The 27,123-nt window shown below is 43.7% G+C and overlaps 2 protein-coding genes across 5 annotated transcripts in view; one reads left to right on the forward strand and one right to left on the reverse strand.

The window, feature by feature from the left end:
* The window catches only part of CNOT4 (CCR4-NOT transcription complex subunit 4), a 76,662-nt gene extending 64,410 nt beyond the window's left edge, over positions 1–12,252 (forward strand). For 2 of the 4 annotated variants that reach the window (XM_036401299.2, XM_036401300.2), the window contains 2 exons: positions 9,830–10,042; positions 10,828–12,252. In XM_036401299.2, the coding sequence (XP_036257192.1) occupies positions 9,830–10,042; positions 10,828–11,129 (515 nt within the window). In that variant the 3' untranslated portion in view covers positions 11,130–12,252. The remainder of the gene's footprint in view (positions 1–9,829; positions 10,043–10,827) is intronic. The other 2 variants (XM_036401301.2, XM_036401302.2) reach the window with 1 other exon arrangement.
* Positions 12,253–20,930: 8,678 nt separating this feature from the next.
* LOC129046708 (uncharacterized) lies at positions 20,931–26,638 on the reverse strand. Its single transcript, XM_054514914.1, is given in 5 exon segments — positions 20,931–21,147; positions 21,457–21,629; positions 23,436–23,575; positions 24,606–24,794; positions 26,461–26,638. Coding segments are annotated over 5 exon segments (897 nt in total).
* Between the last annotated feature and the right edge of the window lie 485 nt (positions 26,639–27,123).

The following is a 27,123-nucleotide window of genomic DNA, read 5'->3' on the forward strand; positions in this document are numbered from 1 at the left end:
TTAAATTTTCTGGTCTCTATGCTCTCCAGCCTTTGATTTGCCTTGAACATCAAATCCTTTCTTGACTAATGCGACCTTTTAGACAAGATTTTAGTAAAACAAGGCAAGATCCCTATATGTTGGCTGTGGTCATATTACTTAAAGACTATTTACAGCACGAAAAAGGATGACATATCAGAGTAAAGGTTAACATGTTTTCCCTTTAATACTAAGATTCCTTGTCTGACTTGCTATTTTCCCATAACATAATTGCATTTCCATTTGAGAGACATATTTTTTTATTTGGTCTTTGTTTTTTTTGTCTCCTCTCCTTGGGTTGTTTCTATTTAGTGAAAACAGACAGACGCATACTCCAAGCCTTGTTTTATACAGTCTTGGACGGAAACAGAGAATTTGTGGCATAGGAGCTGACATTGTCCTGTGGTCTCAGGATAATGATTTGATACAGGGTTTTGGGTGTGTTCTGCTACTGTGCCTTTTCAAAAGAGGGTTTGGGCTATGTGGTATGGCTGTCGAAGTCAGCATGCTGTAAAAATTCTCCAAGTGCTGTGTAAAAAAGGCATTTGATCCCACACCCTAGCAACAAGAATGTGACTTAAACAGTGGCACTTCACATCCCTTTATTTGGATGCCATGGTAAAACATTTTCCTATACTTTTCCTCTTGACCTGACAGTATATGAAAGCCTTAATGCCTGTTTTAAGTACTTGTTTCCTTACTCTTAACAGTGAGAGAGGCATTAGTCAATTATTTTTCTGTCCTAATCTTTTTAAGAAGACCGCTTGCTCACTTGGTGTTCTTCCTTGGTCTTTGACTTTCCAACACCAGCTGGACAGAAAGCATGGCAGCTGAATGTCATCTTTTCTCTGCCCCCTGGCTAGATCTATGCCTGCCTGAAGTCTTTCTGATTAGGGGTAAATATTGAAAATAGGAAATCTGGTGAACATTTTAGCTGATACAGCTAATAGTTGTAGGTGCCACATGTGGCATTTCCAAAGGCTTGTCTCTTTTCCAGAGTGCAGAGCAGCTGCTCTCAGAAGTAGATGTATTGCCCTGTTAATAGGGTCACTCCTCATTTGAAACTGCTTTGAAATTGTAAAATGAAAAGTACCTTCTGTAAACAGCCCTCAGCTATTTACATTATTGCTTCTACTGATTCTTGTATATCCTGGTTTCCTCAACAAAAATGACTGTTAGTACAGCCTTTGCTATTGAACATTTTGTTCTTTTCATCAGTCCTTTTGCTCACAGCACCCTTTTTTTTTCCCATGGAGGTCCTTAGTCCTCCATCCTTCCTCTTCAGGAGATGCTTTGTATCTGTGTGTATCCCCATCTTGAAATTCATTCTCCTTTTATTTCCCATCATAACTAATTTTCTGTTTCATTGATGAAGAAGTGTTCAGCGCAATATGGAATTAATCCATTTTGAAAATAAACTTTTGGCTTGCTCATTTCTGTTTATCTGGAGGAGTTTAATATTTTTTTCTTATGCATCCAGGTTTAACCTAAATAAAATGGAAGTGGAATTTCAGATTAATTTCTAAAACATTAAATCAGTGTCAAGATCGAAATCTGCTGTGGATATTCCTTTTCTTAGCTCTGGTGTCTTGTCCCTTAACTCCCATTCACTTCCTAAATTGACTACAAAGGCCTGGCTTCCTTGGTGTAATCTTCTCATGGTCTCTGAGAGAACTTCATCCACAGCACCTGTCCTTTAAGTCCTGCTATTTCTCCATCTGTTCCAAACTCTCATCTTGCACACCCACCCTTCCTTCCAGTGCCTTTTCAATGCTAATACTGCAACTGTTTTCTAAATCCTGTTGAACCTTTTTTCCTGTGATTATATAGGTGATACTGTTTCAAAATAGACTTGATATATAAATATCTGTCTTGATCTCTAGCTTGGCTTTAAGATCTTACAAATTTTTTTAAATCTTTGATTGCAAGATTTTAGACATGACGGTGAAAGACTGGCATCCTGCCTTTTTTTGGGTAGCAAGATGCCTATTTTTAAGTGTGTAATTCTATTTTGGAAGAAGAATATGTATGTGACAAAGAAAAAAGTGGAAGAAAAATCCTCCAATTTGGCTGCAATGTATCAGAGGAGTGACTAATCACATTAACTCTACTACATTTGAAATAAACATGGGGTTGGCTGAAATAGGTGGCCTGAGTAGCTGACTCAGTCTGCATTCTGGACTGTTAGTCCTGTCAGCTTTTTTGGTAACTTTCCAGAAACAGGGAGAAACAAGCAGACAGGAATTTTTTCACATCAAATTTCATTACTGTTTTTGTCTGTAGTAGTGTCACCAATAGAGCTTCAGCTACACTAGATGTTGGCTTTTGTCTGGGTCTTAGGGATGGAAGACTGCATTTATTGTTAATAGAACCTCTTTAGGACTGGTTCACCAAAACATAGAAAGGCTGTTTCCTTTCACAGGTAACTGGTAAGATATTGGGATGGCTCTGCAGTAGTGTAAGAAGCAGTTTTGTTGTCTTATGTGTCTCCTTCCTCTAGCAGGCAGGTGCTTAGCCTTGGGATGTTGTGTTCTCTGAGATGCTTTTCTGAAGTCACTTCAAAATATGCATTAGGTCACTGGCCTGAGTTAAAAGGTGCAACTGTCTTAGTGATGTTAAAAACATGGCATTTTCCTTTTAAAGACTGGAAAGTGAGTGCACTTGGCACTGCCACCTCAGTGTCTAACAAAAGGCTGTGCCTTGGCATGGACCTGAAACTTTGGCTCTTTCTTGGTCTAATTAACAAAATGCCAGTAATGATGCATTTCAGCAAAAAGTACAAATAATTCTAAGGCTTTTTGCATAAACTCTTTCAAAGTGCTTCCGCTTGAAAAACAACTGAGAGAGCAAATATAATCTTTTTAAAAATTGTATTGGGGAGGAGCATAAATGAATCCTGAAGGAATAGCAACTGAAAGAGCAGCTTTGCAAATAGTGTTTCTCCTCCCAGTACTGCCAAATCACATTTGAGGACAAAAAAAAAATTTTTCCCATCCCTTGCCATCTCTTGGTTTCTTCTACACAGCGTCATTTGAACTTCATCTTGTCCTCAGAGGAATTATTTTAAAAAACCTATTTAAAAAATAGGTCACTTCTATTAGAAGACAGCATCTAGTAATCAGAATGAATTTCATGTCATGGAAGGTGACAACTTGGCTTTCTTGCAGTTTATCTAATTTTCCCACAGAATTATTGAAATAATCTACAAATACATATCAGCCTTAATTGTTTGCAGATGTGGGAAGATTAGAAATGAGTTTATCATTTGCCAGAGTATACTTTCATTGTGCTACTGCTGGTCTCACAGTCTGAAGTCAGAGGGTTGGTGGATTGGTTGGATATTCCTGGAATCCAGAATCTCTGTAACATGTTAGGTGCTTGGTAATTGTTACTATAGCTTTGAAGATCTCAGTTTTTTCTTTGCAGTTTCTAGTTACTGCATTGCCCATAGGGCAAATTTCAAATATTTTGGTTTTATTTACGTATGTATCTATCTGTGTACCCACAAGTATATTTGTACACGTGGGCTTTTCTTTTGAAGTCAAAGTTTGTTCTATTGACAAACGGGGTAACCTGGTGAGATTGAACTCTGATGCATGATACGAGAGGAAGCAGTTTAGGTTAAAATGAACTTGATTTCCCAGATTAATGGAATTACATGCTTTCTGAGCTTTTTAATCAAACTGTTCTGTGTGTAGGATTCAAGTATCTATTTCATTTGTTTCAATATCTTAAGTCTTTGTGCACTTAGTTTAGATTTATGGTAATAGTAAAGGTTATCAGCAGCAAACCTATTTTCTTATGGAGTCAGTAATAAAAAATGTGGGATGCTCTGGAAACATTTTCTAGGAAGTCAATCATGTTTTTCTAAGCAACTTGGAATCTTAATTTAAAATTTGCTTATAGATGGAAATTGGGTTGCTGGCTGCTATAATTATGGTTTGGTCTCTTGAGCTGTGGTAAGTGTAAGTCAATCACAAGAACTCTCCAGAATACTTGGTGTAACACAGCTTTTCTCAAGCCTAATAAAATTCTGACACTGTACATGCAAGCAAATATGAGTCTTCTTACTGTCCCCATATTAATGTTGTAGAAGGAATTTCCTCAGAAAATAAATGACATTTTCTGACTCGTAACATTGACGTAGTCACAGAATGATAAAATTTTGTACTGTCAGATCATCATCAAAAATCATTTAGAAAATCTTATATTCCCCCTTTAAGTGTATAGTTTAGAATTAGTATATTATACTTGATAGTTTGGCTAACTGGCAAGTTAAGTTGCAGTTGGATTTATTTGACATTGAAAAATAGTTTGCTTCTGTTTACGTGGCTGTCTTTTAAATTGAGTGGAATTACTATAACCATGGAAATCAATATGGAATAGAGGTAAAATGTGCTTTATTTGCAGTATTTTAAAGCTGTGGGTAGTCTGGTGTCTCTTGTCTACCAAGGCCAATTTTGTAGGTGTGTGTATGTACATAAACTGGATGTACATGTGCTCTTTTGTTTCCCCAGCTCTTAGAGCTCGTGACTGCAAGACTTTCACTTGACATTCACACTGTGAAATGGCTCTTAAAAATCTGGGTTTTGTGAATTGTTGATTTCTTTCTCATGTGCAGACAATGTTTGTGAGGCTTTTAATGGTTCACTGCAAACAGCTTTACCTTCTTGTGCTCCTCTCTCTTCATGTCTCTGTAATATGATGAAGTGGCTACTTGTATTCCTGATGGGCAGCACTGCTGTTTAAATGTGGACAATTTCCCTCTTCTCTAATCTGCCAGTAACATTCTTAAGTCTCTGTGCATGGATGAAACTTCATTTTTTGGTTTATGCATTGTAAGATTTCTAGGAGTCATAGATATAGAGAGTCAGTGGAGCTGAGAGAGAAATCCTTACGGTCACAGATGTTTAAATGGGATTTTATTTGTGATTTAAATAATTTCATGAGCAAACAAGCTTATTACTCATATTGAAGTGAAACTGATATAGTTCTTACAATAACTGTTTGGTTGATGTTTAAATATACAACTTTTGAATGAAAAGCTTTTGAGTTTATGTAATGTGATGGTCATAATTTCTTTTTTGGATGTGATAAATTGTCCTGTCTTTCTCTCTCCCCTTCAAAGGGAAGTATTGGACAACTTTTTCGAAATAGAAATACAGTGGAAAGTTATTTTGAGATCAAAATAGAGAAGTCCCAGTCACTTCTCAGAATAGGGCAATAGGCTGTTTCAGGGAAAGCACTTACAATCTCTAAACATGGTAGCACAAGGCAGAGCCTGGGATCAGAGATGTCACTTGAAAGGGTATGTTTCTCTGGTGGCCCCATTTGTTTCTAACTGAGTTGAAAGACTCTTGGTGAACTCCTGGTGGTCCTTCCTGTTCTTTTTTTTCTCTCATTTTTCTTTGGCTTCAAAATTTGTTGTACAGCATCTTTGAAGATTTCCCAAGGTCCTTTTTGCAGACAGGTTGTTGAAATAGCTATTCTATTACTGAATACACCTTGGTAGTCTCTTTGCTTCTTTTGTTGCCATTCTTTGCAGTCTGGTATGTCACATAGGCCAGAAGTTTATTTTTCTCTCATATGATGATTTCCTCTGATTTTATTTTGCTTATTTGACTACCTTCTGTAGTTGACACACTGTGTGTCTTGGTCACACATATGACATACTGATGGGTTCTTTAAAAATAAATAGTTGCAACCAAGATTTGCAGCACTGTTTGCTTTTTAGTGGGACTAGAATATTTAGTACTTGGAGTGAAGGTATTTAATGTTTTTACTCAATTAGCATGAAAATAGGCTTTTGTAATGGCTTGGAATGCAAGTTAGGTAGAGCAAAGAAATGCTCTTGCTTTACCTGTAATGTAACAGTCTTGTGATTTTTCCTATTGGTTATTTACTTAAGCATGTACTGGGTGAATTTTGCTTTGGATTTTACCATAGGCTTGTGTCAAAACTGGGGCAATGATTTGAAGTTGTCTAGTCATGGTGGAATATTCATTTTAGTGGGCTTGTCTCACACCAAGAAAACTGGCAGTTGAGCTATCCCATCAATGTAAAAGATTGAGTGTGTCAGTGTCACCAAAGTGGCACAGCCAAATTTGAAACACCTTTGGGTCTTCATTGCAGTGTCATTGCCAGAATTTTGGAAGTCACAGAACAGCCTGTATCCGTGCAGCAGACACTTGTGCAAACATCTTCAGAAGTACTGATTATGTGCAACAGAACAGTATTCTGGCTTGGCCATTAATCCTCTTTATGACCTCTCCCCCAAATACACACTGCTTTGCCTGCTTTGAAGGAAGAGTGTTAAGGCATTGCAGGTAGAGAATGAGGTAAAACTACTTGACTGTCTGGTGGGATGTGATAATGGGGCCATGATTTTATTTAGAAATTCATTAAGTGACTAGTTTTATACAAATTAATGTTCAGGCTTCTCAGAATGTATTCTTTTTCTTAAGTTAACTTCAAATGTTTTTTTATTTAGATTGGATGGACAAGATGCATTTGTGATGCTTTTTCTTTCTTTTCTCATTCTAAAACAGTGGTTGACTTTGCAAATTTTACATACAAGTGCTTTTATTTCACATTAACATACAGCCTCAGAGGAAAATTTCAGTGCTAGAAGTGTGGATCTGTTCACCCCTGTAAACACAAGTTTCCACTGGACCGGACAGGATTATGAAATGTACATTGAGGGAAGACCAGAGTGCAGGCTGTGTGTTTGAGAATGTTTTTCCTGTAAATAGTTCTGCTTTCAGTATGCTTCACCAGGTTATTCTGTGTTTTGGGAGACAAAGGGCATGAGGGGAGGAATCTCATATTTATCTTAGTTTATAAAACACTTTCTTTGCTGTCATATGGGGTTTACCCTGTTTTCTTCTGTGTCTTCCCACTATCAGTGGGCATGCTGCTTTAAGCCTTTTAAGATTAGCCTGTGGAAGGAGACAGCATTTTTACTCAAGAGAGGGAAACTGTTGTATTGGTTCTCACACCCCTAGGTTGTTCACACCCCTAGATTGTAATGTCCAACTGTAAGGTCTGCTAATAGTCAGAAAATTACTTCTTCCAACCAGTTAACTTTAGAAATAGGGAAAGATAATATGCAAATGCCCATTTAAATACATCTGTATTAACTGAGAACTAGCTTTTTCTCATTTTTACCTATGGTCCTAGCTTCATCATGAAGCATAGACATATTTAACAGGAAGAACAAACCAGCTGATGGATGAGTAATGATTTCTGAAGAAATGGTTTTCCTTCAGTTAGTAGAAGTAACTTCTGTCTCTTCGGTAGATTTGCATTTTCGCTTAGGCTGTTTAAAACGTGCCAGAATTCAGCAAAGAGGTGCTTGGGTGTTTTTTTTTTTTGTGTCAGGGGCCAGTGTTTTTGTCCTGGCTTGCCTTGAAGCCTCACAAGCACACCTGTTTGGGAAAGACAATAAATTTTTTGTAATTCTCTATTTTGTCACTTGTATACCTAGGAGCACAAGATTTTATCAAACTGACTTTCTCATAGGTAGCAAACAACACCATTTTGGTAGGTACTGTATCCTTTTAGGCCTTTCATCTCTTGACTTCTGTGAATCCAAGTAGATTTTGTTCAGACAGTTGAGGTAAAGAACAGTCTCTAGTTTATTATTTCCTGTTGTTTTGTGTTAGAGAGGGTACCCAGCAGTGGTGCACTATGCCTGCCTCAGACAGCAGTGTTTCCTCACCACAAAGTGCCAGCCTTTTCCATTTCATAAGAGTCTTGTATCTAAACACTTGCTAGCTTTCTTGACCCTTATGTGTGCTGTATTATGTCTTTTTTACATGGAGAATAACATGACAAAAACATACATATTTTCTTAGCCCAAGGAGACCTAATGCCCTATTACATTAATTTTCCTATCCTGTTCCTTATAACATCCTGCAGACTTTGTCTTAGTCTTCCTTGATGACATGTTGCTGGTAGTTTACCACAGGTTCATTTTCTTGCACAAGAGCTTTGAGGGCGTGTTGGAGGTTAGTAAAGTTGGTGACTGAGACCTTTCCAGATCCCCAGCTCACAGGTGTTGAGATGAGTATGTTTGCTTATGCAGTAAGCATTTTTGTGTGCTTTTTGCATTGCAGTAGAAGTAATTAATTAAACAGAGCTGTTTATTTGCAAAAGCTTTTTGAAGCAGCAGTGAGGAAAAGAAGTGGAAACTAATGGTGTACAATGCAGAATTTGTTGCAGTTATTTCTGTGATTGTGAGCTGGCTGCTTTTGTTCCAAAAAGTTAATTTAGAACTTGTTTCAAATGGGCTTATGGATGTTCTAGAGGATGGTGAACCATATCTCTTGAGGACATTTTCTACTAATACTTTCTAAAACTTTGATTTATTATTTTTAATCTCAGGATTGTAGGTTTTGATGAAAAACGTGTGGCACTGAATTCTTTAAAGCATTTATTCTGTGCAATCGTGTTGCAAAGGAAAAAAGGAGGAGCTGTGAAATGACAGGATTTCAAGTAGTTTTCTTGTTTGGTTTTGGGGATTTTTTCTCCCCCTCTCATTACTAAAAGGTGATTGCTCAGGACACCACTTTTTTCTGAACATTCAGCTTTACAAAAACTGCCAGGGCAGGTTTTGATAGCAATTGAGACTTCTTTCTTTACTCTCCAAAATAAGGTTGTGAGTTAGTGATATCCTCTGATTTTCCAGGAGGACTTAAATCTGTTCTGTTGTTGATGAAGTAGCAGTATTAGGAAAGTATCTCTTTATAACAATTCTGATTCAGATCAAGGTCCTTTCCTCAATCAGACAGGCAGAGATGTTTGGGGAAAAAAAAAAAGGTTGTGTTCTAGATATTTGTCAAAAAGACAAGCATGTGCCAACATACTGCCTAATTCTTCCTTTCCAAATAAAACTGACCACAAGCTAATAAAGTATGACTTGCTGTATGGGATGATAAATACTGGTATGCTCATGTCTGGTTTGTCCTGCTTTGAGATACTTAAAACGAGAGATGGATCACAGAACCAGATAGTCCGTTCTAGATAGCATGGTGTGATTTTTGTGTTGAGGGATCATTTGCTGTAGCCACATTATCCTGTTGTCCTTTACCAATATGTCTTGAAATGTTGAGGCAAGTAGTTGAGACTTGACTGCTTTGGTGTCTGGCTGGTTTGCTTGTTCCCAAAGTTTTGAGGATACTGTTGTGTCAGAAATTATTCTGAAAGGTCTTTAAGGAATTTTCACTACTGTTCTTCAACTGCAAGAGGAAAATTCACTCCCTCCAACTTCATTACCATTTCCTTCGGAAGAACATCTCTAGGGCTGTGAATGAGCAAGCTGTAACAAAACAAAAGACATCTGTGATTTTCCTCAGCCTCCCTGGTTCCATTTCTATTGCAAAGCCCTACCTAGCCTTTCTTCATTTTGGTGCACATCACCCTTTTGAGCCTGCTGCCCATCAATAAAGCAGCCAAATTGCAGCAGTTATTCTCATCAAGTACCTGGTAGATTTTCCCCTGCTACTAATAGAGGGAGAGCCACTGTGTCCTTGATTATTCGAGTCTCTGAATCAAAATGGGGAAATACATATTGGGGGAGGAGTTATATCTTTCTCCCATTCCCTTACACTTTGTTTAAAACCTGCCAGCCCCTCTGAGTAATTCATCAATCATGGAAACACTGACCCTAGGTTTTGGACAGGGAAAATATTAAATGATTAGCTTAAAAAGTAAAAGCAAAATCCCATACCCCACCAAACAAGGACATCTGTTTCTAACTTCAGCTTTTTATTTTTTTATCTTTCATTTTTTTTGTTGGTAAATCTCCCAGACAACAGCAGTTCTGTAGAGAGTTTAAATATGAAGGAATGGCAGGACGGGCTAAGGGCACTTCTACCGAACATTAACATCAACTTTGGTGGACTGCCCAATGCTTCTTCCCCCTCCAACGCCAACCACAGTGTACCAACGTCCAACACTGCCACCACCGACAGCCTGAATTGGGACAGCCCTGGCAGCTGGATGGACCCCGCAATCATCACAGGTAACCGTTTCTCACTCCTTCAGCTCCACTGGCAAACCATCCAATGGGTATTTGGCACAAACTGATTTACATCTGGAAAAAAAAAAAAAGAAAAAAAAAAAGAAAAAGTCAGTATGCGGTGGTCTCTTCCAGCTTCCATCCACAAAACCTCAAGGGTCCAAGAATTTTTGTGGAACCTCTAGGTATAACAGAGCGTCACTTAGGCCTTTGCAATGCATGCCCAGGACCTTTGCAGGCAGTCAGGTGGATCAGTGCTTTCCTATAGGGTCAATCTATAAGGTGTCCCTTCTGCTGGATGGCATGTCCGGTATGTGCGTCGCTGGTCCTGAGGCACTGGAGGCAATCACTGGACTTGGTTATTTGAAAAGGGACATACTCCACTTGTTTATAAAGCTCTCTTTTATAAGGCTGTCTGGTTGTGTCTCCCTGTTAGAGAGGCTGAAGCATGAGTCAAGTAGGCAGAATAAAAGGTGAAGCATGAGTGTACTGGCAGCTTAGTGTGGTAAGGTATGTTGACAAGGAGGCAGTTCTTGAGCAGAATGTTTGATAGAAAAATGTGTGTTTTCTGAAGAAGTACTCTGAGGGTGAACTCTCTCCTCTCTCGGTTTAATGTTAAATGTTTTTTGGGCAGAGTAATTATGCATAATAATGTAAAATGCATTTTCTGTACAAACTAATAATGTTTTTTCATTGTTTTTTGCTAGGTTAAATTGACCTCCTTCATGGTCAGTTTGTTGCTTCTCCTCTGACTTGCCTGTATCCTTGTTTTTTTCTTCTTTTCTTAGGTATCCCAGCCTCCACAGGAAACAGTTTAGACACTCTTCAAGATGACAATCCTCCACATTGGCTAAAATCTCTTCAGGCCCTCACAGAGGTGGACGGCCCCAGTGCAGCGCCATCACAGACGCACCACAGTAACCCCTTCGGCACACAGATCCCTCTGCACAGAGCCAGTTGGAATCCCTACTCTCCTCCTTCAAACCCCACCAGCTTCCATTCCCCACCTCCAGGCTTTCAGACAGCCTTCAGACCCCCCAGTAAAACCCCCACAGATCTACTACAGAGCTCAGCGCTGGATCGTCATTAGGAAAGGAAGAAAAAAAGAAAAAAGAAAAATAAGACCCAAAACGTTAGAAATGCAGGAAGTGTCCCACCCTGACTCCTCCCCACGCCCACCTACTGTTCCCTGTCATATCTTTCTTTCTGAAGAATCCAGTTCCTGATCAAACTTCCCCCCCAAATGCAATGCCATCACAGGGTCATGACCATTCTTTTTGTTAAGTTTCTGCAGAAACAGTGTTTGAAATACACTGTTTGAAATACTTTCTAACCATTCTAAGAAAAAAAAAAAAGAGAGAGAAATCAAAATGCAGTCTCAATGCTTCAGGAGAATATTAAGAATATTACTGTCTTACGTCTTTTGCACATGAGTATTTCTGCCTAGTGGAAAAGTGTCAATCTGCAGTAGGGGGAAAAGTGCAATGCAGAATCAAATGCAAGAACATAAAAAAGGTATTTAATTTAAATGAAGTTACTGAACATGTGGGGCAAGCAGTGGCCCAGCATTTATTTTGCATTCAGTGTGGCACTACACAGGGAAATTGCTATGTTGGGGTTGGTTGTTTTTTTGTTGGTTTTTTTTTTTTTTTTTGAGCAGGGGATTTTATTGCATCAGTCAGAGTTTGACATGAAGTGTGTGGAAAGACAAAACACTTATAGCTATGAGTAACTGGCATGTTGCTAGAGTGGTTTAAAGAGGGGAGAATAAGATTTTTCTTTAATTTTGGCTTTAGATTTCAAGTAAACTTTAATGTTTAAAAGTATTCACAGATTTAATACCTAGCATATAAGTAATATAATTATAAGCAGCTGAAACACGAGTGATATTTACTTCAGTCTTTCTGTCTCCTCTGTCAGTCTCTCTTTTTTTTTTTTTTTTTAAAACGATTCACCTGATTTGGGCACTCTGGGATAGCACTGCATTGGGGCCACATGATCACCATCAGGAGCAACCTCTGACCTCCTCTGCCTGCAGCTTTTACTTAACCCTGTAGTTTCTGGACGTTTGTGCAGTATTGAAAAGACAGGAAAAAAGAAACAGATAAATAAACATGGTTATAACCTGACGCTAAAACTAAAACCAAGGAAATGTACCTCTTTCTTCAGAATTAAAACTAAAATCTTAAATAAAACAGAAAACTTGATGATGACTTCATGTTTGCTTTCTGATTTTTTTAACCTTGGATTTTTAATTACTGCATCTGGTAAAAAGTGTATTCCATTGCATGTTTGGGGTTTTCTTATTCATCTAAACCAGAACTACTTTATCATTGGAAATACTGCTTTGTATGGTAACTTCTGTACTGAAGGGTGGAAAAAGCATAACACTTTAAATCTTTTAAAGAGATTCTGTTGTCTTTACTCATGGCAATAGCTCGAGGCAGTCAGTCTCTAACTGTTATTGGTGCTATCATTTTAAATCTGAAGCATGAAAATCTTGTTTGTATTTTCTGAATTAAATGCCATGGCACTTGGGGTGGATAGCATACAATAATATGCCTGAAGATATGGCAGAGAATTTGTTACAATTCCCTGTGTTCATCAACAGCCTTGCGTAGAAATTTAAAATATGTCACTGCACAACAGAGGATGAAGAGCTCTTAATGGACAGAAGGCCTCCAGTAAGCTTTTATACTTGCAAGCAGACACACTCAAAACCTGTTAACCTTGTGGTTGGGCTGCTGTTTGATGTAGCTTACGGGAGTGGCAGCAGAGAGCCTGAAATTCTAAAGATGCCTGTGCAGAAGGACTCTCACCTGATGTGAGCAGTACAGTTCAGGCTGGCCGCCTTCTGAAAGTGTTGGCTGCAGGCAGGGGCAAGGAAGGGAATTTCCACTGATGAACTGTGAACCGTAAATGGGGATGGGGTGGGGTGAGGAACTGGCTTGTCAGGAAGTGGGAACAAATGCTGAATCAGCCACTGGACAGAGGAGCAAAGGTCTTGAATCTGCACAATGTTTCTAAATATCCTGTTACACAAAGCAGCACTTGGTGGCTACGTGCCTTTGCTCTTCTCTCACTTGCATTGCCATGTTAGTGCTGGATTTATTACTCTGTATTAAGGGCCTCTATGTGCTGTTTCTGATCTGTCAGCATTGCTGCAGATGAGTCATGTGCCCTAGTTACCTGGGGGAATGTGCACACCCTTTGATGCCAGTGCTCCCCAAAAAGTAAACTATGTTTTTGTCACCCAGCCATTTCCTATAACTGCTGCTGGTGGAAAGAGAAGTGCTGCAGACTGGAATGGCCTCATCTATGGCAGTGCCTACTGGTACCAGTGAACTGGGGGTGCAGCCCAGCAGGAACTGTCTGCTGGAGGTGTTGGAGGAGATATAATTCATCTTTGGTTTGGATTTTTTTTGTGTCTCCTTCCACAGTTGATAGGCATTTTTCCACCTTTAACATTTTGTTTTAGAAGGGTGCCCTTCCTGACTCTGAAAATTAGCAAGGCTCCCAAAGCTGCTCCAACTGCTTTCTATGTACCACAGCAATCCCTGAAGCTGCTGCCTTCTTCAGTTTTTTATTTGTCCCTTTGTTGCAGTTTAGGAGGTGCTGTGGCAGCCCTGTGCCCATGGTCTGCTCCCAGTGGAAACCAGGTTTTAGCTGCCTTGGAGACACTTCCTCCCTGCTGCCATGCAGCACCTGGTGTGGTTGGCCTACCAACAAACTCTCAGCCTTCAGGAAAAAGTTTGCAACTACAATGCCTTCTTCTCCTTATGGTGCTGCGTCCCCAAGAAAGACTTCTTGGTGGGTAACGTTGGCATTCCAACAGTAAGGTGTATGAGTGATCAGACTGATATGTGCTGGGTGCAGCTTTTGTCACATTTAGCCTATTTTTGTGTCCACTATCTGATGTGGATTCTTCATCCCTTCAGTTGCCAACCAACCTGGTGTTGCTCTCTGTTCAACTGTGTGGAGCTTACCTGGGTTTTTCTCCTGAAGTTTTGGGTTTACTGGTAAGGGGGAGGAAGGTGGGTTATTGTTTTGTTGGGGGTTTGTTTTTGGTGTGGTTTTGGTTATTTTATTTTAATCAATTGATGGAATTTTCCCATGGCAAGAAATTCTATACAGGAACATTTACTGAAAAGAGAACATCAGTGTGATTGTCTTAGTTCACGGTCTGTTGTTTCTTATATTGTATGGATACTTGCAACTCTTTCATGTGTTAAGCAAAGAACAGTGCTTGACTGAAAGGCTGGTGACACAGGACTGGCAACACATTTGGTAGATAATGTGTAAAGGATGGGCCAGACTTCTCTTCCAAAATGTGCATGAGTATGTGTTGAGGGAAGGAAGGGGATTGTTGGCCATGAATGTGTTGGTATAAGAAGCTGTGTGGCATTTTTAAACACATGTACAATGCAGGTGTAGTAATTTGAGGGTGAGCAGTGCTGGACTGATAGTAAGGGTTCCTGCCCTATGGCTTCCCCTCCCATCTTTCTAATATAAAACAAGGGAATTATGTTTTTTCTAGATACAGCAAAAAATAAAATGTCACCTTCTGGCTGAGGCGAAGAGCCATTGCATGAATTCTTTTTCCTTTAAAAACTTTCATTGCCTGGTTGGAAATCAAGTGTCAGCACGTATGTGGCATTGTAAATGCAGTGTCTTGAAAGACCTGTTTTAATCACAATTAAAATAGAAAATAAAATTTAAAAGGGCAAAAGAAAACAGCTAAGAAGGGAAAAAAGTTAAAATACTGAAAAAAGAAAAGTTAAAAAGTATTAAGGAGGGTCACTTGCAAGTGGCACGTGCTCAGCATGCACCAGGTTACTGTGAAATTCAGTTTTCCTCCTGCTGGGAAAGCTTTGGCAGTGCCCTGGGCGCCCTGTGCCTGGCCCCAGGAGCTGGGTGTCAGCCATACCAGGGTCTGACCCAGCCTGGAGACCTGAGCAGCAGCTGCTGGGAATGAGGGAGGGTCTGGTTCTCTGCTGAGCTGGTCTCAGGTGAATCCACGCCCTGGCACCCCGTGCCTCCTGCAGCTCCTGAAACGCTGTTGCAGTGCTGCTGCTGGAGCAGGCACTTCAGCTGTGCTGGCCGCCACCGACTGGGTCAAGCCACACCTTCCTTGTCCCCGTTTGAGGATTTCCTGAACTCTGTTTTTCTTTTTCTCCATCACAGAATCTTGTTCAGTAAGTTCTTTTCCCCTTAGATGCTCATATAATCATAAACATTGAAGATGTTGGATTTTAGGGAAAATGGGGGATGGTTTTGGCTTTGTGGTTTTGTTTGTTCTGTTTTCGTTTGGAGTTTTTTATAATTTGGTGGAGTTGTCATGCTGCTGTGGATATTTCTGGCTTTTCTTCTGGTGGGAAGGAAATGGTCATGCATCAGTTTCCATCCTTATGCTCGTAAAAGAGCTTAGAAAAATACACTTTAAAAGCTTGTGGTTCCTGGGTACTTATTGTTCATCCCTCTCCTCAGAACATGTGGAAGTTGCCTTAGTTGCAAAGGAGCTTGGCACTAGTGTTGGTCTCTAGCACACAGAAATCCAGTGCTTGGCAGGTGTTGCATTGCTTGGAGCTAATTCCCTCTGGGGAAAGCTGTTGTGCTGGTATAAAAGCTCACTGCTTAGAACTGAGGTGTGTCAAGAAGCTGAGAGGTGGCAGGCAGAGTGCTTGAAGGGTTGGGGGACTGGGGTTGTCACCAGCCTGACTTTGAAGAGCTTATAGGTACTTGTAATGTCTTGAGGGGGATGACCTCTCCTCCAGTCCAGCTGGAGTTCTCAGTGTGGCCAGAGCCTGTACTGTAAAGTGGTGTTTGGCACGAAGCTGTGCTTTGAGTGGTTGTTGCTTTACATCTGCAGTAGTGTGTGGCTGCATGGCCAGCTGCGGGTGTGCTTGCCACTTCACTGGTGTATGGTCATCTGTTCCAGCTGAATGCAGATGCAGATGTAAGAGCTTGTGCTCCTTCCTCTTTGCCCTTATCTCAGCATTTTTTTCCTTCTTTGGGATGTTCAACTAATAGCCATGCCCAAAGATTCTTAGCTTTTTCGTATATTTGTAGCTTTGTAGATTTTTAAGATACAGTTGTATGGTTTCTAGTACCTTTCCTGCCCTCACATTTTAGAACAATAAGCTAAACCTTTCTAACACATTCTAGAAATTTTGTTTAGTCTTATTCTTAAAAAGAGAATTTCTGACAAGGACATCTTGTTTTCCACCAGAACTTGAGACATAACAAGAAATAGGGCAAAGAAGCCCTGGGGCTGACCTAAGGGTGGGTTACTGGGGCAACTGATCTATTGGATGCACTGCTGGATATGATGAGTAATTGCACTTATAAAAATGGTAGGAATCCTTTATCACAGGTGTGTATATAGCCATATCTGCGCACCCAAAAGCTTTCATTCAAGAATTGCTTTTTATCTTACCTCTCTTAATAATTTTTGGAAAGTTTTTGTCTTTTGATTCCAGGCAGCAATAGGAAGGAGCTCTTGAGTTCTCTTCTCTTAATAGCTGAGACCATATACAAAGCTTCTAAAGAATAAAAATGTGAAGTATCATCATAGCTTTGGGTTGCAGTGTAAGAAAAGGCATAGCCTCAGGATGCTGTGATCCACATGCAAGAGTATTGTTAATGAGTGAGGTGTCACCTTCCCTACTTTTCTGGGCTATGCCTTTGCCCAAGACACACTGCTGTTATGTTTCTGTGGCAAATTGAGGGCTCTTCAGATGCAAATGGCCATACAAAGTTGTTGCCATACAAGTTCAGGGAGCTGGAGTGACTTGTGGTGCTCAGAATTGCTGCATTGTGAGGGTTTGAGGTGAGTTGGGTGACCTGGCAGCTGCAGATTTGTTACTGGCTTTGCTGATGAACAGTACTGGTCTAGGGGGGTCTGATGCAGTGCCTTAGGTGTGGAAGTCATTTGAACAGAGATAGTATCACTGCAGAGGAAAATAGTACAGAAAAGTCCTTTTTAATCTAAAATCTGTGGGAGAGTGGTCTGCCTGACATCTGATGGTCAGGAGGTTCCATCTCCTACAACGCAGGTGAGTCTTTCATTGGGATACAGGCATCACATAGTTACTGTTGTTGTCTCCTGTGAAATCTTGCTAGATTGCTATTTCTTTTTCCCAGTCCTCAGACTTAAAACTTTGACAAATAATGTGCGCGTTTGAGGTGCATAGAGAGAAAATGAGACTTGCTCAGCTCTTTCCTTTTCCTACCAGCACTTAAAATGTTACTCTAGAAAGCTTGTACTGCCAGAAGGTGGCTATTGTTTTCAAGCTCACAATGAGTGTGTTTTTAGAATTTCATACCTTTAGTATTTGGATGTTACAGGTCCCAGCACTAATCTTGGCCAGATCTCCAGAGAGTCTGAGATCTCTTCTGCCAGTGCTGAACAGTCACAGGAGGCTGGTACACCAGCCTTCACGGGAGAATTTTAAGTTGTGACCAAAGCTTGTTTAGCTCTTTTGAGATAAGCATGCAGGCTGAGGTTTACAGCGTGGAGTCTGAAGCTTAAAATCCTGTTTATAAAAAGAACCAACTGGGAGTGCTTTGTTCAGACACTCAGCAGAAAGCTACTGCTTGTGAGGTTTGCCTGGGACAGCATGGGCAATGAGTTGGCCTTGCAGCTATCTCCATCCCACTTCAGATGGTTTCCTTCAGTTCCAAGGTCCAGCTCTCTGCAGAATATTGAATGTATATAATTTAAAATTTAAAAAAAGGTGATATATGTGGTTCAGTGGATGCTGGCTCCAACAGGAACCTCTGTGTAACATGGCAAGAATGCATGGGATTATAGTCTAAGAGGTTTGCTTCTTCCAGTTTACAAATTACTTGAAGCTTCTATAGAGTTGCCTTCCTCCTCCCTCCTCATTTGGTAAATAAATGCAAACTGTGCTTCTTGTTGCCTCACTGATGGTGCCTTCCTGAGTTGAAGCTGAGTGTGGCTTTTCACACTTTCACTCAGCTCTTGCTGCGCTGGTCTGGGAGCTGAGGCAAAGACTAAAGGGTAGATAGAGAAACTTGTATAGAGCTGACCGTCCTGCCCTTAACCCATATTTCTTCTCTTCGTTCTCCTGCTGCTTGAGATGACTTTTGAGGAAGACTGTGTGCTCTTTCTTGCTGGAGAAATTTGGCTAGGACAATGATTTGGGATCAAAGAGTTTTGTTAGGAAGCAGAGTTTGCATGCATGCATTAAAAAAAAAAAGTCAGGAAAATGTTACTCCAAGGAAACTTTTCGATTTTGTCAAGTAAATAATTTTTTAAATACCAATTGTATAAAATGTTTGATTCAAGTTGACAATTTTGTCTGTACAAAAAACTACTGTCAGTTTTTTATTGAAAATGCCAGCTTTTAGTCATGACACTTCATATGAAGTGAAGTTGCTGACAAATCAGCAACTTTCTAGACATGTTTGGCAAAAGATTTTTATATCTGCAATGTGCATCATTTCAGTTTATAGTGAAAGCAGGTGTCAATCTCTAATATTATGTAGCAAAAAAAAATCATGCTTTTAGTTTTAAAGCGTTGCTCAGATCCAAGGGAGAACAAACTAAGTCCCAAATATATTTTTTGAACAAAAATCTCTTTGGAGAGAGAGAAGATTGTAGGGAGGTTTTTTGGATTCATTAAAACATAACAAGGGAGAGGAACAGAGAAAGAAATAGATAGGAAAAGTCTCATTCCCATCCTATTCAATTTTTCTTTTGAACAGTTTACCTTGAAATGGGATTATTCCCCTCCCTGTGCATTAGACTTGGTTGGAAGAAGAGGGAGGAGAAGGTAAGGTTAGGATGTGAGCTGAAGGGAAGCTCACAGCAGGTCTTGTTTTCCCTGTCCTTTCTTAAGAGAACGAAAGATTTTTCTTCCTTCTTGTGTAGTTGCTGGTAAATGGCCACTGCCATTCCACTACCTGGAAAATCATCATTTTCCAGGGATCTGTTGCAGTGTGATTTCCTGTTTCGCCTCTCCCAACCCCCTCAGGTGTGCCAACCTTCCCCCTCCCCCTTTTGCCCTCCTGCCTAGGAGCTGTCCATCAATCTTAACATTCCAGCAAGGCGTCGTGTGGTTGGCAGATGCCCTTCAGGTCCGGGCTCATTGGCCTCTCCTAGCGTCCATATCCCTTGACCCTTCCCCTCCTCACACCTGGTTGGCCCTCACCTGTCCCTCCCCTCCCCCTGTCCCCGGGGCTTAAAAGGACACGAGACCATGCAGCTGGGTTTCTATTGGTGAGCTGTTACCACATTCAGAGGTCTACCATGCTGAAATAAAACTCTGGATTAAGACTCTACGATAGAATCCGCTCTTTTCTCTTCACTGTCGCCTGAACCTTTTCCACCAGAGGTAAACTGAGTTCCTACTTTGCCTGGATTTGTTCCGAGTGCCCAGCTGCAGCACCCAGCTGGCCAAAGGTATCTCTGTGGTGAAAACACCACAGCTGCAGCCTGTGGTCCAGCAGCAAGGGTCAGACGAGGCTGGGCACGTCCCACCCAGAAACATCGGGATTAATATTCTATAGGGATCTGTAAAAGTTTTACTACCTGCTTCCAGACTTCCCATAGCTTGGTCATGTGAAAAAAAAAATTACATAGGAGATAATATTGGAATAGATTCCTTTATTATTATTAGAAATAGAAAAAACCAGCGTCCCTAGCCCTCATTCCAGGGAAAAGTGGCAGCAGTATCAACATCTATCAAATGTCCTCTTATCACAAGGAAGTGCTGCCTTGCATCTTTTTAAGGCTTCTTTCCTTGAAATGCAATGCAAATGTTGATAGAAACGAAGTCAGCAGACTAAAACTCCCAGCCTTTGTAGCAGGACTGCATGAGTGTCACGTGTTGGATCCTTGAGCCAGCAGGGCATGCTGGGGTGCTCCTTCTTATTGCCAGCCGCTCCTCTAGCACCACAGCACCTCTGAGGTCCCAGCAGTGTCTCTGCACAGACCTGATGCCACAGTACTCACCAAGCCCGTGTGCCCAGAGTGCCTTGGGCATGCTGCAGGGCACAGCTGTGTCCTGGGGTGCAAACAGGGCCTGAGGTGTCCTGGAGCTGCCTGGCCAGGCTCTGCATACGCTCCTGGAGCATGCCCCTGGACTTCCACCCAGGAGATGTTGGACACAAATACAGTGTCATTGCTTTCTGAATGCAATTAATGGTTAGCTCTTTGAGTCCTGCTATGGGTCCTGATACAGGTGATTTGAATTTCTAATGCTGGAGAGAAGAGATGAAAAACCCCCAAGAGTTGGGTTGGGGTTTTTTTCTTTCTTTTTTTTTTTTTTTTTTTTTTTTCAGAGGGGGTGTTGTTCTGTTTGTTTTCAGATGTGCTAGATTCTTTGTATGAAAGATAAATTCATGTCTTCCCCTTGACTGGCTAGCTTTGTACTCTTGTCAGTACATCTTCCAAGTCGAAGACTGTCCATATAGAAGTGGGAGGATATGGTGACTTCTGAATGCCAACGAAAAAACCCTTTAAGTCTCTATCTATATTCAACTGCAATTAATTGTAAATGCTTCCAGATATCTAATCTCATTCTTTGTTCCTGGTAACTGTTTACACTTTCAGCCTTTAAAAGAGCCCTAAACCGAAAATCAGACTCATGTTCAAAACCTAGAAGTCTATACATAGACTTTAGGTTAAGCTGGGACTGCTCAGACTTGACTTAAGAAGTTTATAACCTGGAAACTCCTCTTTGAAGCGTGAACTGCTGGGCAGGAGAGGGAAATAAAAGGATTATATAAAAAAGTGTCAGGTTTTCTCCATGTGAAAACCCAGGTGCAGTAATTGGCTCTTCCGAAATGCTTTCCTGAGCTCAAGGATTTAATAGCGTTTAAAGGGGAGGAGGGGGGGAAGGAAGTGGAATGGCAGTTTAAATTCTCAAACCGGCTTTCCGAAGTTGCTGAAGAGCTTGCGTTCCTCCAGGCCGGTGCAGCCGAGGGGCAGCCGGGGGCCGTGCCCGTGCCGGGGCAGCCGGGGGCCGTGCCGGGGCAGCTGGCAGGGCTGGCCGCTGCCCGGGGCGGGGCCGGGCCGGAGCGGCGCCGGGGCCTCGCAGCGCCATCTTCCCGCGGGCGCCTTCGGCTGCTGGGCTGGGCTGCTGGGAAAGGCAAGCGGGACAGGCCATGGTAAGGAGCCTGCAGCCTAGCCAGTGCCGCTGAGGCAGGGCATAGGGAGCCCCGGGCCTCCGGCTTCCCTCCCGCTTGGAAAAGAGCAGCGGGTGCAAGGATTATTTCACTGCTGTCGGGGCTAGGTGGGGAGCATGTCAGAGGGTGAGGTAGGGGATTGACTGCTCAAGGACTTGAGCTGTTCTACAGGTGGCTGCTCCTGCCTGCGGGAAGCCTGAGAGCAGCTCGTCCCTGTGTGAGGAGCTTGGGAGGCAGCGGCAGGGGCTGGTGCTGAACCGTACCTATGGAAAGCCAGGTTATCGCAGCCTGCGAATGCCCCTGGGAACACGGAGCTGGAGACGGCCGAGAGGTGGTAATCGCGCCGGTGGTAGTGCTTGAGTCTTCCAAAAGCGTTCCTGCCCCTCTCGGCCGTGGAGGGGCCACGCTTCCATCCTCTGACTTTCCTTCGCTGCTGCTGCTGCCTGCCGGGTGGTGAGAGAGATGCCATGCAGGTGCTTGCTTTGGGCTCTGTGGTCGGGCTTCTATTTGCTCACACCCCTGGAAAGACCTGGCATGTTTGTATCCTAAGGCAACGCTGTCACCCAGTGATTTTTACCCCGTTCCTGTGTTCCCAGAGGAAAGGACTGACGCTGTTTCAGCCCCACAGAAAAGGGCTGCACCACCCAGGGAAGAGCAGGCTTGTGGGGAGAGGTGTGCTTGGTGCCTGTTAAAAGACTGAGATGCTCTCTCTTGCTTGCAGGGATTTTTTTTTCCTCCTTGTCCTTGTGCACTTCTGATAATGAGTTAGGCTCTTGGTTAAGGTGTACTCCTAGGCTGCATGGTCCCTGTTACTTTTGTATCCGGTGCCCTTTGCCCAGGATAAAAAAGAGGCCTTGCTGGACTGTAGTGTATGCCAGGCAAACTGGGCGGCGCTGCTGCAGAGATGGTTCTCTGTGACTGTGGTCCTGCTACCTCTGTTTGTCCAGTCCTGCTTCCCACCATGACTTTTCTCCCAGCTATTTCCAGAGAAGAGTGGTCCTCTTTTCCCTCCCCAGCCCTGGGCTGTGCACTGAAGTTAGCCTCAGAAAAGTGATACTCCTATTAACCATCCTCCATGTACTATCTGTTCCCTTCTTCCTCTGATAATGGGGAGTTTTTTGTAGATCACCAGGCTCACAGAATCATAGAACAATTAAGTGACCTTTAAAGTGACCCCACTGCAAGGAGCAGGGACACCTTCAACTAGATCAGGTTGCTCAGAGCTCCATCCAATCTGACCTTGAATATTTTCAGGGATGGGGCATCTATAGCCTCTCTGGGCAACTTGTTCCAGTGTTTTACCACCCTCATTATAAAACCCATTTTCTTTATATTCAACCTTGGACAATCCTCTTTAAATTGCCCCTTGTCCTATCATAACAGGCCCTGTTAAAAAGCTTGTACCCCTCTTTCTTGTAGGGTCCCATCTAGTACTGCAAGGCTGCTGTAAGATCTTCCTGGAGCTTTTGCTGCTGCCTGAATGCCAGCTCTCACAGCCTTTCTCATAGAAGTGCTCCAGCCCTCTGATCAGCTTTGATCCTCTGGGCGTTACTCACAGGTCCATGTCTTTGTTACTTTAGGGACCTCAGAGCTGGATGGAAAGAGGGGTACAAGGACTTGGGGGTGCAGGTGGGGGTCTTACTGGAGCAGACCAGAGGGGTAGAATCCCCTCTCTCACCCTGCTTTGGATGCAGCCCAGGATACAATTGGCTTTCTGTGCTGTGAGTGCCATTGCTGAGTCGTGTCCAGCCCCTCATCCACCTGCACCCCCAAGTCCTTCTCAGAGGGGCTGCTCTCCATCTGTTCGTCCCCCACAGCCTGTGTTGATACCTGGGGTTGTCCTGACCCAGGTGCTGCACCTTGCACCTGGTTGTTAAACCTCATGAGGTTTCCATGGTCTCACTTCTTGAGCTTATCCATGTCCCTCTGTATGGCATCCCATTCCTCAGGCATGTAACGAGCCCCTCTGCAATCACCAGCTGCAGCATCCCCACTGATGGAAACCCCTTCCACAGTCACGCATACCTTGGCTTTGGAGCTGTGGTTTAACTTTTTTTATGCTTGATAGTTCCAGATGTGTGAGCGGGAGGGTTGTGAAAGGGCACGAGCGGGTCTCAAGTGTCCCGAGTGGGCACAACCCGCGTGTCTCAGCAGATGGCAGCAGCGACACTCCTTCAGCTGCTCCTCGCTCCTGCCGAGCGCGCCGCGCCGCACCGCTCCCGCCCCACCTCCGCCTCCGTACTCACCCGCCGCGGCTCTTCCTCGCCCTGTCCCGCCAGCAGCACACGGCGAAGGAGACGGACAGTGCCAGGATGACGGCTCCGCTCAGCAGCGAGGCGGCCACCGCCATGCGGGACCCGGTGCCCGAGGGCTGCGCGGCGGCTGCGGGCAAGGGCCGTGAGCGGGGCCGGGCTAAGGGAGCCACCCTTGCTCCCGGCCGCCGTCCCCCGTGCAGGTAACCCCGAAGGGACATTCCAGAGAATATTTAGTAATAACCATTATAAAACCTAATGGTGAACGTGGGTGATGCCACGCCGGCTCGATGCACCAGAAAGTTGATGGAAAAAACCCCGTATTAACATATCCTATTTCTTTTCATATAATTAATATAAAATAATCACACGGGGCAGAAAATATAAAGCATCTGATGTGTCTTGCATTAAGCATAAGGGTAGTAGACATTAAGCCCTAAAAATAGAAAGGAAAAAGATTAAACAGGGAAAGTAGAAAAAACTTAAATGTAATAAAGTTAAAAAGGGGAAAAAGTTTAAAAGGGAGAAAAGTTAAGAAGGAAAAAACATCGAAAATGTAAAAAAGAAAAATTTAAAAGGGCAAAAGAAAACAGCTAAGAAGGGAAAAAAGTTAAAATACTGAAAAAAGAAAAGTTAAAAAGTATTAAGGAGGGTCACTTGCAAGTGGCACGTACTCAGCATGCACCAGGTTACTGTGAAATTCAGTTTTCCTCCTGCTGGGAAAGCTTTGGCAGTGCCCTGGGCGCCCTGTGCCTGGCCCCAGGAGCTGGGTGTCAGCCATACCAGGGTCTGACCCAGCCTGGAGACCTGAGCAGCAGCTGCTGGGAATGAGGGAGGGTCTGGTTCTCTGCTGAGCTGGTCTCAGGTGAATCCACGCCCTGGCACCCCGTGCCTCCTGCAGCTCCTGAAACGCTGTTGCAGTGCTGCTGCTGGGGCAGGCACTTCAGCTGTGCTGGCCGCCACCGACTGGCTCAAGCCACACCTTCCTTGTCCCCGTTCAGGGCGGCCGGGTCACCCCACCTCCTGCTGGCCCCGCTGCCTTGGTCAGAGTGAGGAAGGCCCCGTGCGGGGGCCGGTGCTGCCTCTCCCCACCCGAGGTAGTGCTCCCCCCGAGCCCCGGGAGCGGGGCAGGGGCTGGGTCCCACCCGAGGGCTCCTTACCCTGGCACTGGGGCGGGGGGTGGCTCCAGGATGAGGTGCTGTCCTGGCGGAGGCAGGCGAGCCTCTCGCTGCCCACCAGCTGGTATCCCTCCTGGCACCAGTACACCAGCACCGAGCCCGGGGACACGCCTGAGCCTCTGTCCACGTAGTAGTATCCATAGCGTGGCGGGGGGAGAGCTGTGCATGGCACTGGGGAGAAGGGGACATGTTAAGCGTAGGTGGTGACAAACGTCCCCACGGTGATGCTGTTGAAAGGGCTGCTAATCCCCTGTGTCACTCCTGCAAGCCGCTGGGACATTTTTGTTGTTTGGTGGTTTGGGTTTTTTTTGTTTGTTTGGGGTTTTTTTTTTGGTTTTTTTTTTTTTGTTTTTTTTGTGTGTGTGTGTGTTTTTTTGCATAGTCCAAAGGAAATACATTAGAAAGTCTAGCAGCTTTATCTGGAAAATAAGCTTTTCAGTTGCAGGCTCTCCAGTGTGAGCAGCTACTGAACAGCAGAAGTGAGACTGGAAAGCTGCAGGCTAGGGGGACTATGTAGAGAGCAATTTTTAGGAGGGAAAGGAAGAGAATGTTTTTTTATAACACGATATTCTGGGAGAATATTGTTGGTTGGAACTCAAAGAAATATTACTCTCTTACTCTGCTAGAGAGAAAAGCTTTTTTTCATCCCAGCCTTTAATTTTTTAACTAGTCTGTAACTCACAGCTATTCAGAGCTACTTAACTATCCTGCTTAGACCATCTCTTTTGCATTGCACTAATACCTAGGGAGACCCAGAAGTTAGGTAGGCTCCAAAAAGAATGGCAGTCTGACCATGTGCTTGGCAACTCCCCCACCTGGATATTCTACCATGAGGCCAAGAAGGTGTGGTAGCAGGTATCATGGGTATCAATATCCTAAATTAAAGGAAAATACTTTGATCAACTCTAAGTTAACCAAACTTAAAACCTGCAGGCAGAAATGTGCTTTATCTAGCTTGGGGGTAACTTCTGTGGGGAATTCCAAGTGGAATAGTAAAGCTAATGTGAGAGAAAGGTCTGCTTTCCCTCTGCTTTTACTGAGATGGTGTAGGCTTCTAGTCCAGTGGAGCCAATAAGGAACAAATCAGGCTAAGATCAGACTTTCTCTAATTTCAGCAGTGCTGTTAACAGGTAGTGCAGATGTCTGAGTTAATTCAGTAGTGCCAGGGAGGCTGCTGAGTGCCTGGACTGGATCTCCTGTATGATTACATTGTCCAGCCCCAGTTGTTATGACCTTTGCCAATAGTCACCACGGTTTGGAGCATGACATGGGCTCTCTGAGCTGCTGCCAGCCCCAGGTGGGTGGTCACCCCACAGCAGCCCTGAGGCTATATCTCACTTATTGGGGAATGGTGCATGCTTTGCCCTGGAAAGTGGATTAAAGAAAAATAATCCCTCTCAGCAGCTGGAGATTATTTGTGCTTTTTAAAAAAAATCTCTATTTCTTCCCAAGGGTCGCAGCTCAGCCTCTAGGGGTAGGGATGTGTTCAGTGCTCCCACACCCTGAGCAGACAGCTGGTCCATCATCATATGCATAGATGTTAACGTGGAGGGGGACTTTTTACTTTCAAAGGAAAACATCAGCTGTCGAGTTTCCTCCCTGTGCCTCCTGATTGCTTCTGGTTTGGTTTGGGCGACACATCTCTCCCATACCACAGGAGCTGCTGTGGCCACCACAGAAGCCTTGTGGTCCCTGTGCATGCACAGGGAGTGCCGCTGTGTCCGACGAGAGAAGCATCATCATGCCCTCACACCGTGTCCCTGCGCCCTTCCCCCTGGCTCCGAGGGGCCCCAGGCAGCCCGGCAGAGGGAGAGGCGGGGATCGCTCATTTCAGTACCTGAGGTGTTGCTCTGCGCGTCGGTCCCGTTGGCAGCGTCTCTGGGCAGCCCCTTTCTGATGTGTCCTGCACCGAGCGAGGCGGTCCCGGGCCCAGCAGCATCACTCCAGGCAAAGCTCAGGCAGCTCCATGGCAGCAGGCAAAGGACGATGCATTTCCCGAGCCTTTGTCCCGTCATGGTTTGGGGAAACACGGCACCATTGGGTGCCTGGCCGCCCCGAGCGCCTGCGGTTTCCCTTGGCGTCTGAGCAGCAATCAGCTGGGCTCTTAGTGCATTAAGCCCTGAGCAGCAAAGCTAGCAGCCGGCACTCGCCTCTCCTCCGTGTCGGCACAAGCCCTGCGTCCCTGCTCCTAGCACTGCCAGCCCTGCTCTGGCCACTCGCCTCCAGAGCCCCACGGGGAAGGAAAACAGGTGTGGGAAAGATCAAAGCCTCAGGATCCATCCTTTACAGCCCCTGTCTGCAGAGACTGGCTGTTAACATCCCTCCAGGTGCTGGAGCTGCACATCAGGAACCCTCCTCCTCCTCCATCTGCCAAAATCCATGCTCGAGCTCACTGCTGAGACTCTTATGCTGCAGACCCTCCTGTGCTCATCTCTTCCTTCCTGCCAGAACCTAAGGCTGATTTTCTGTCAATGGCAGTGGAGTGGGATGTGAGCCATGG

This window comes from Molothrus ater, chromosome 5 (genome assembly GCF_012460135.2).
Source record: "Molothrus ater isolate BHLD 08-10-18 breed brown headed cowbird chromosome 5, BPBGC_Mater_1.1, whole genome shotgun sequence".
In the NCBI taxonomy this organism is placed as follows: domain Eukaryota; kingdom Metazoa; phylum Chordata; class Aves; order Passeriformes; family Icteridae; genus Molothrus; species Molothrus ater.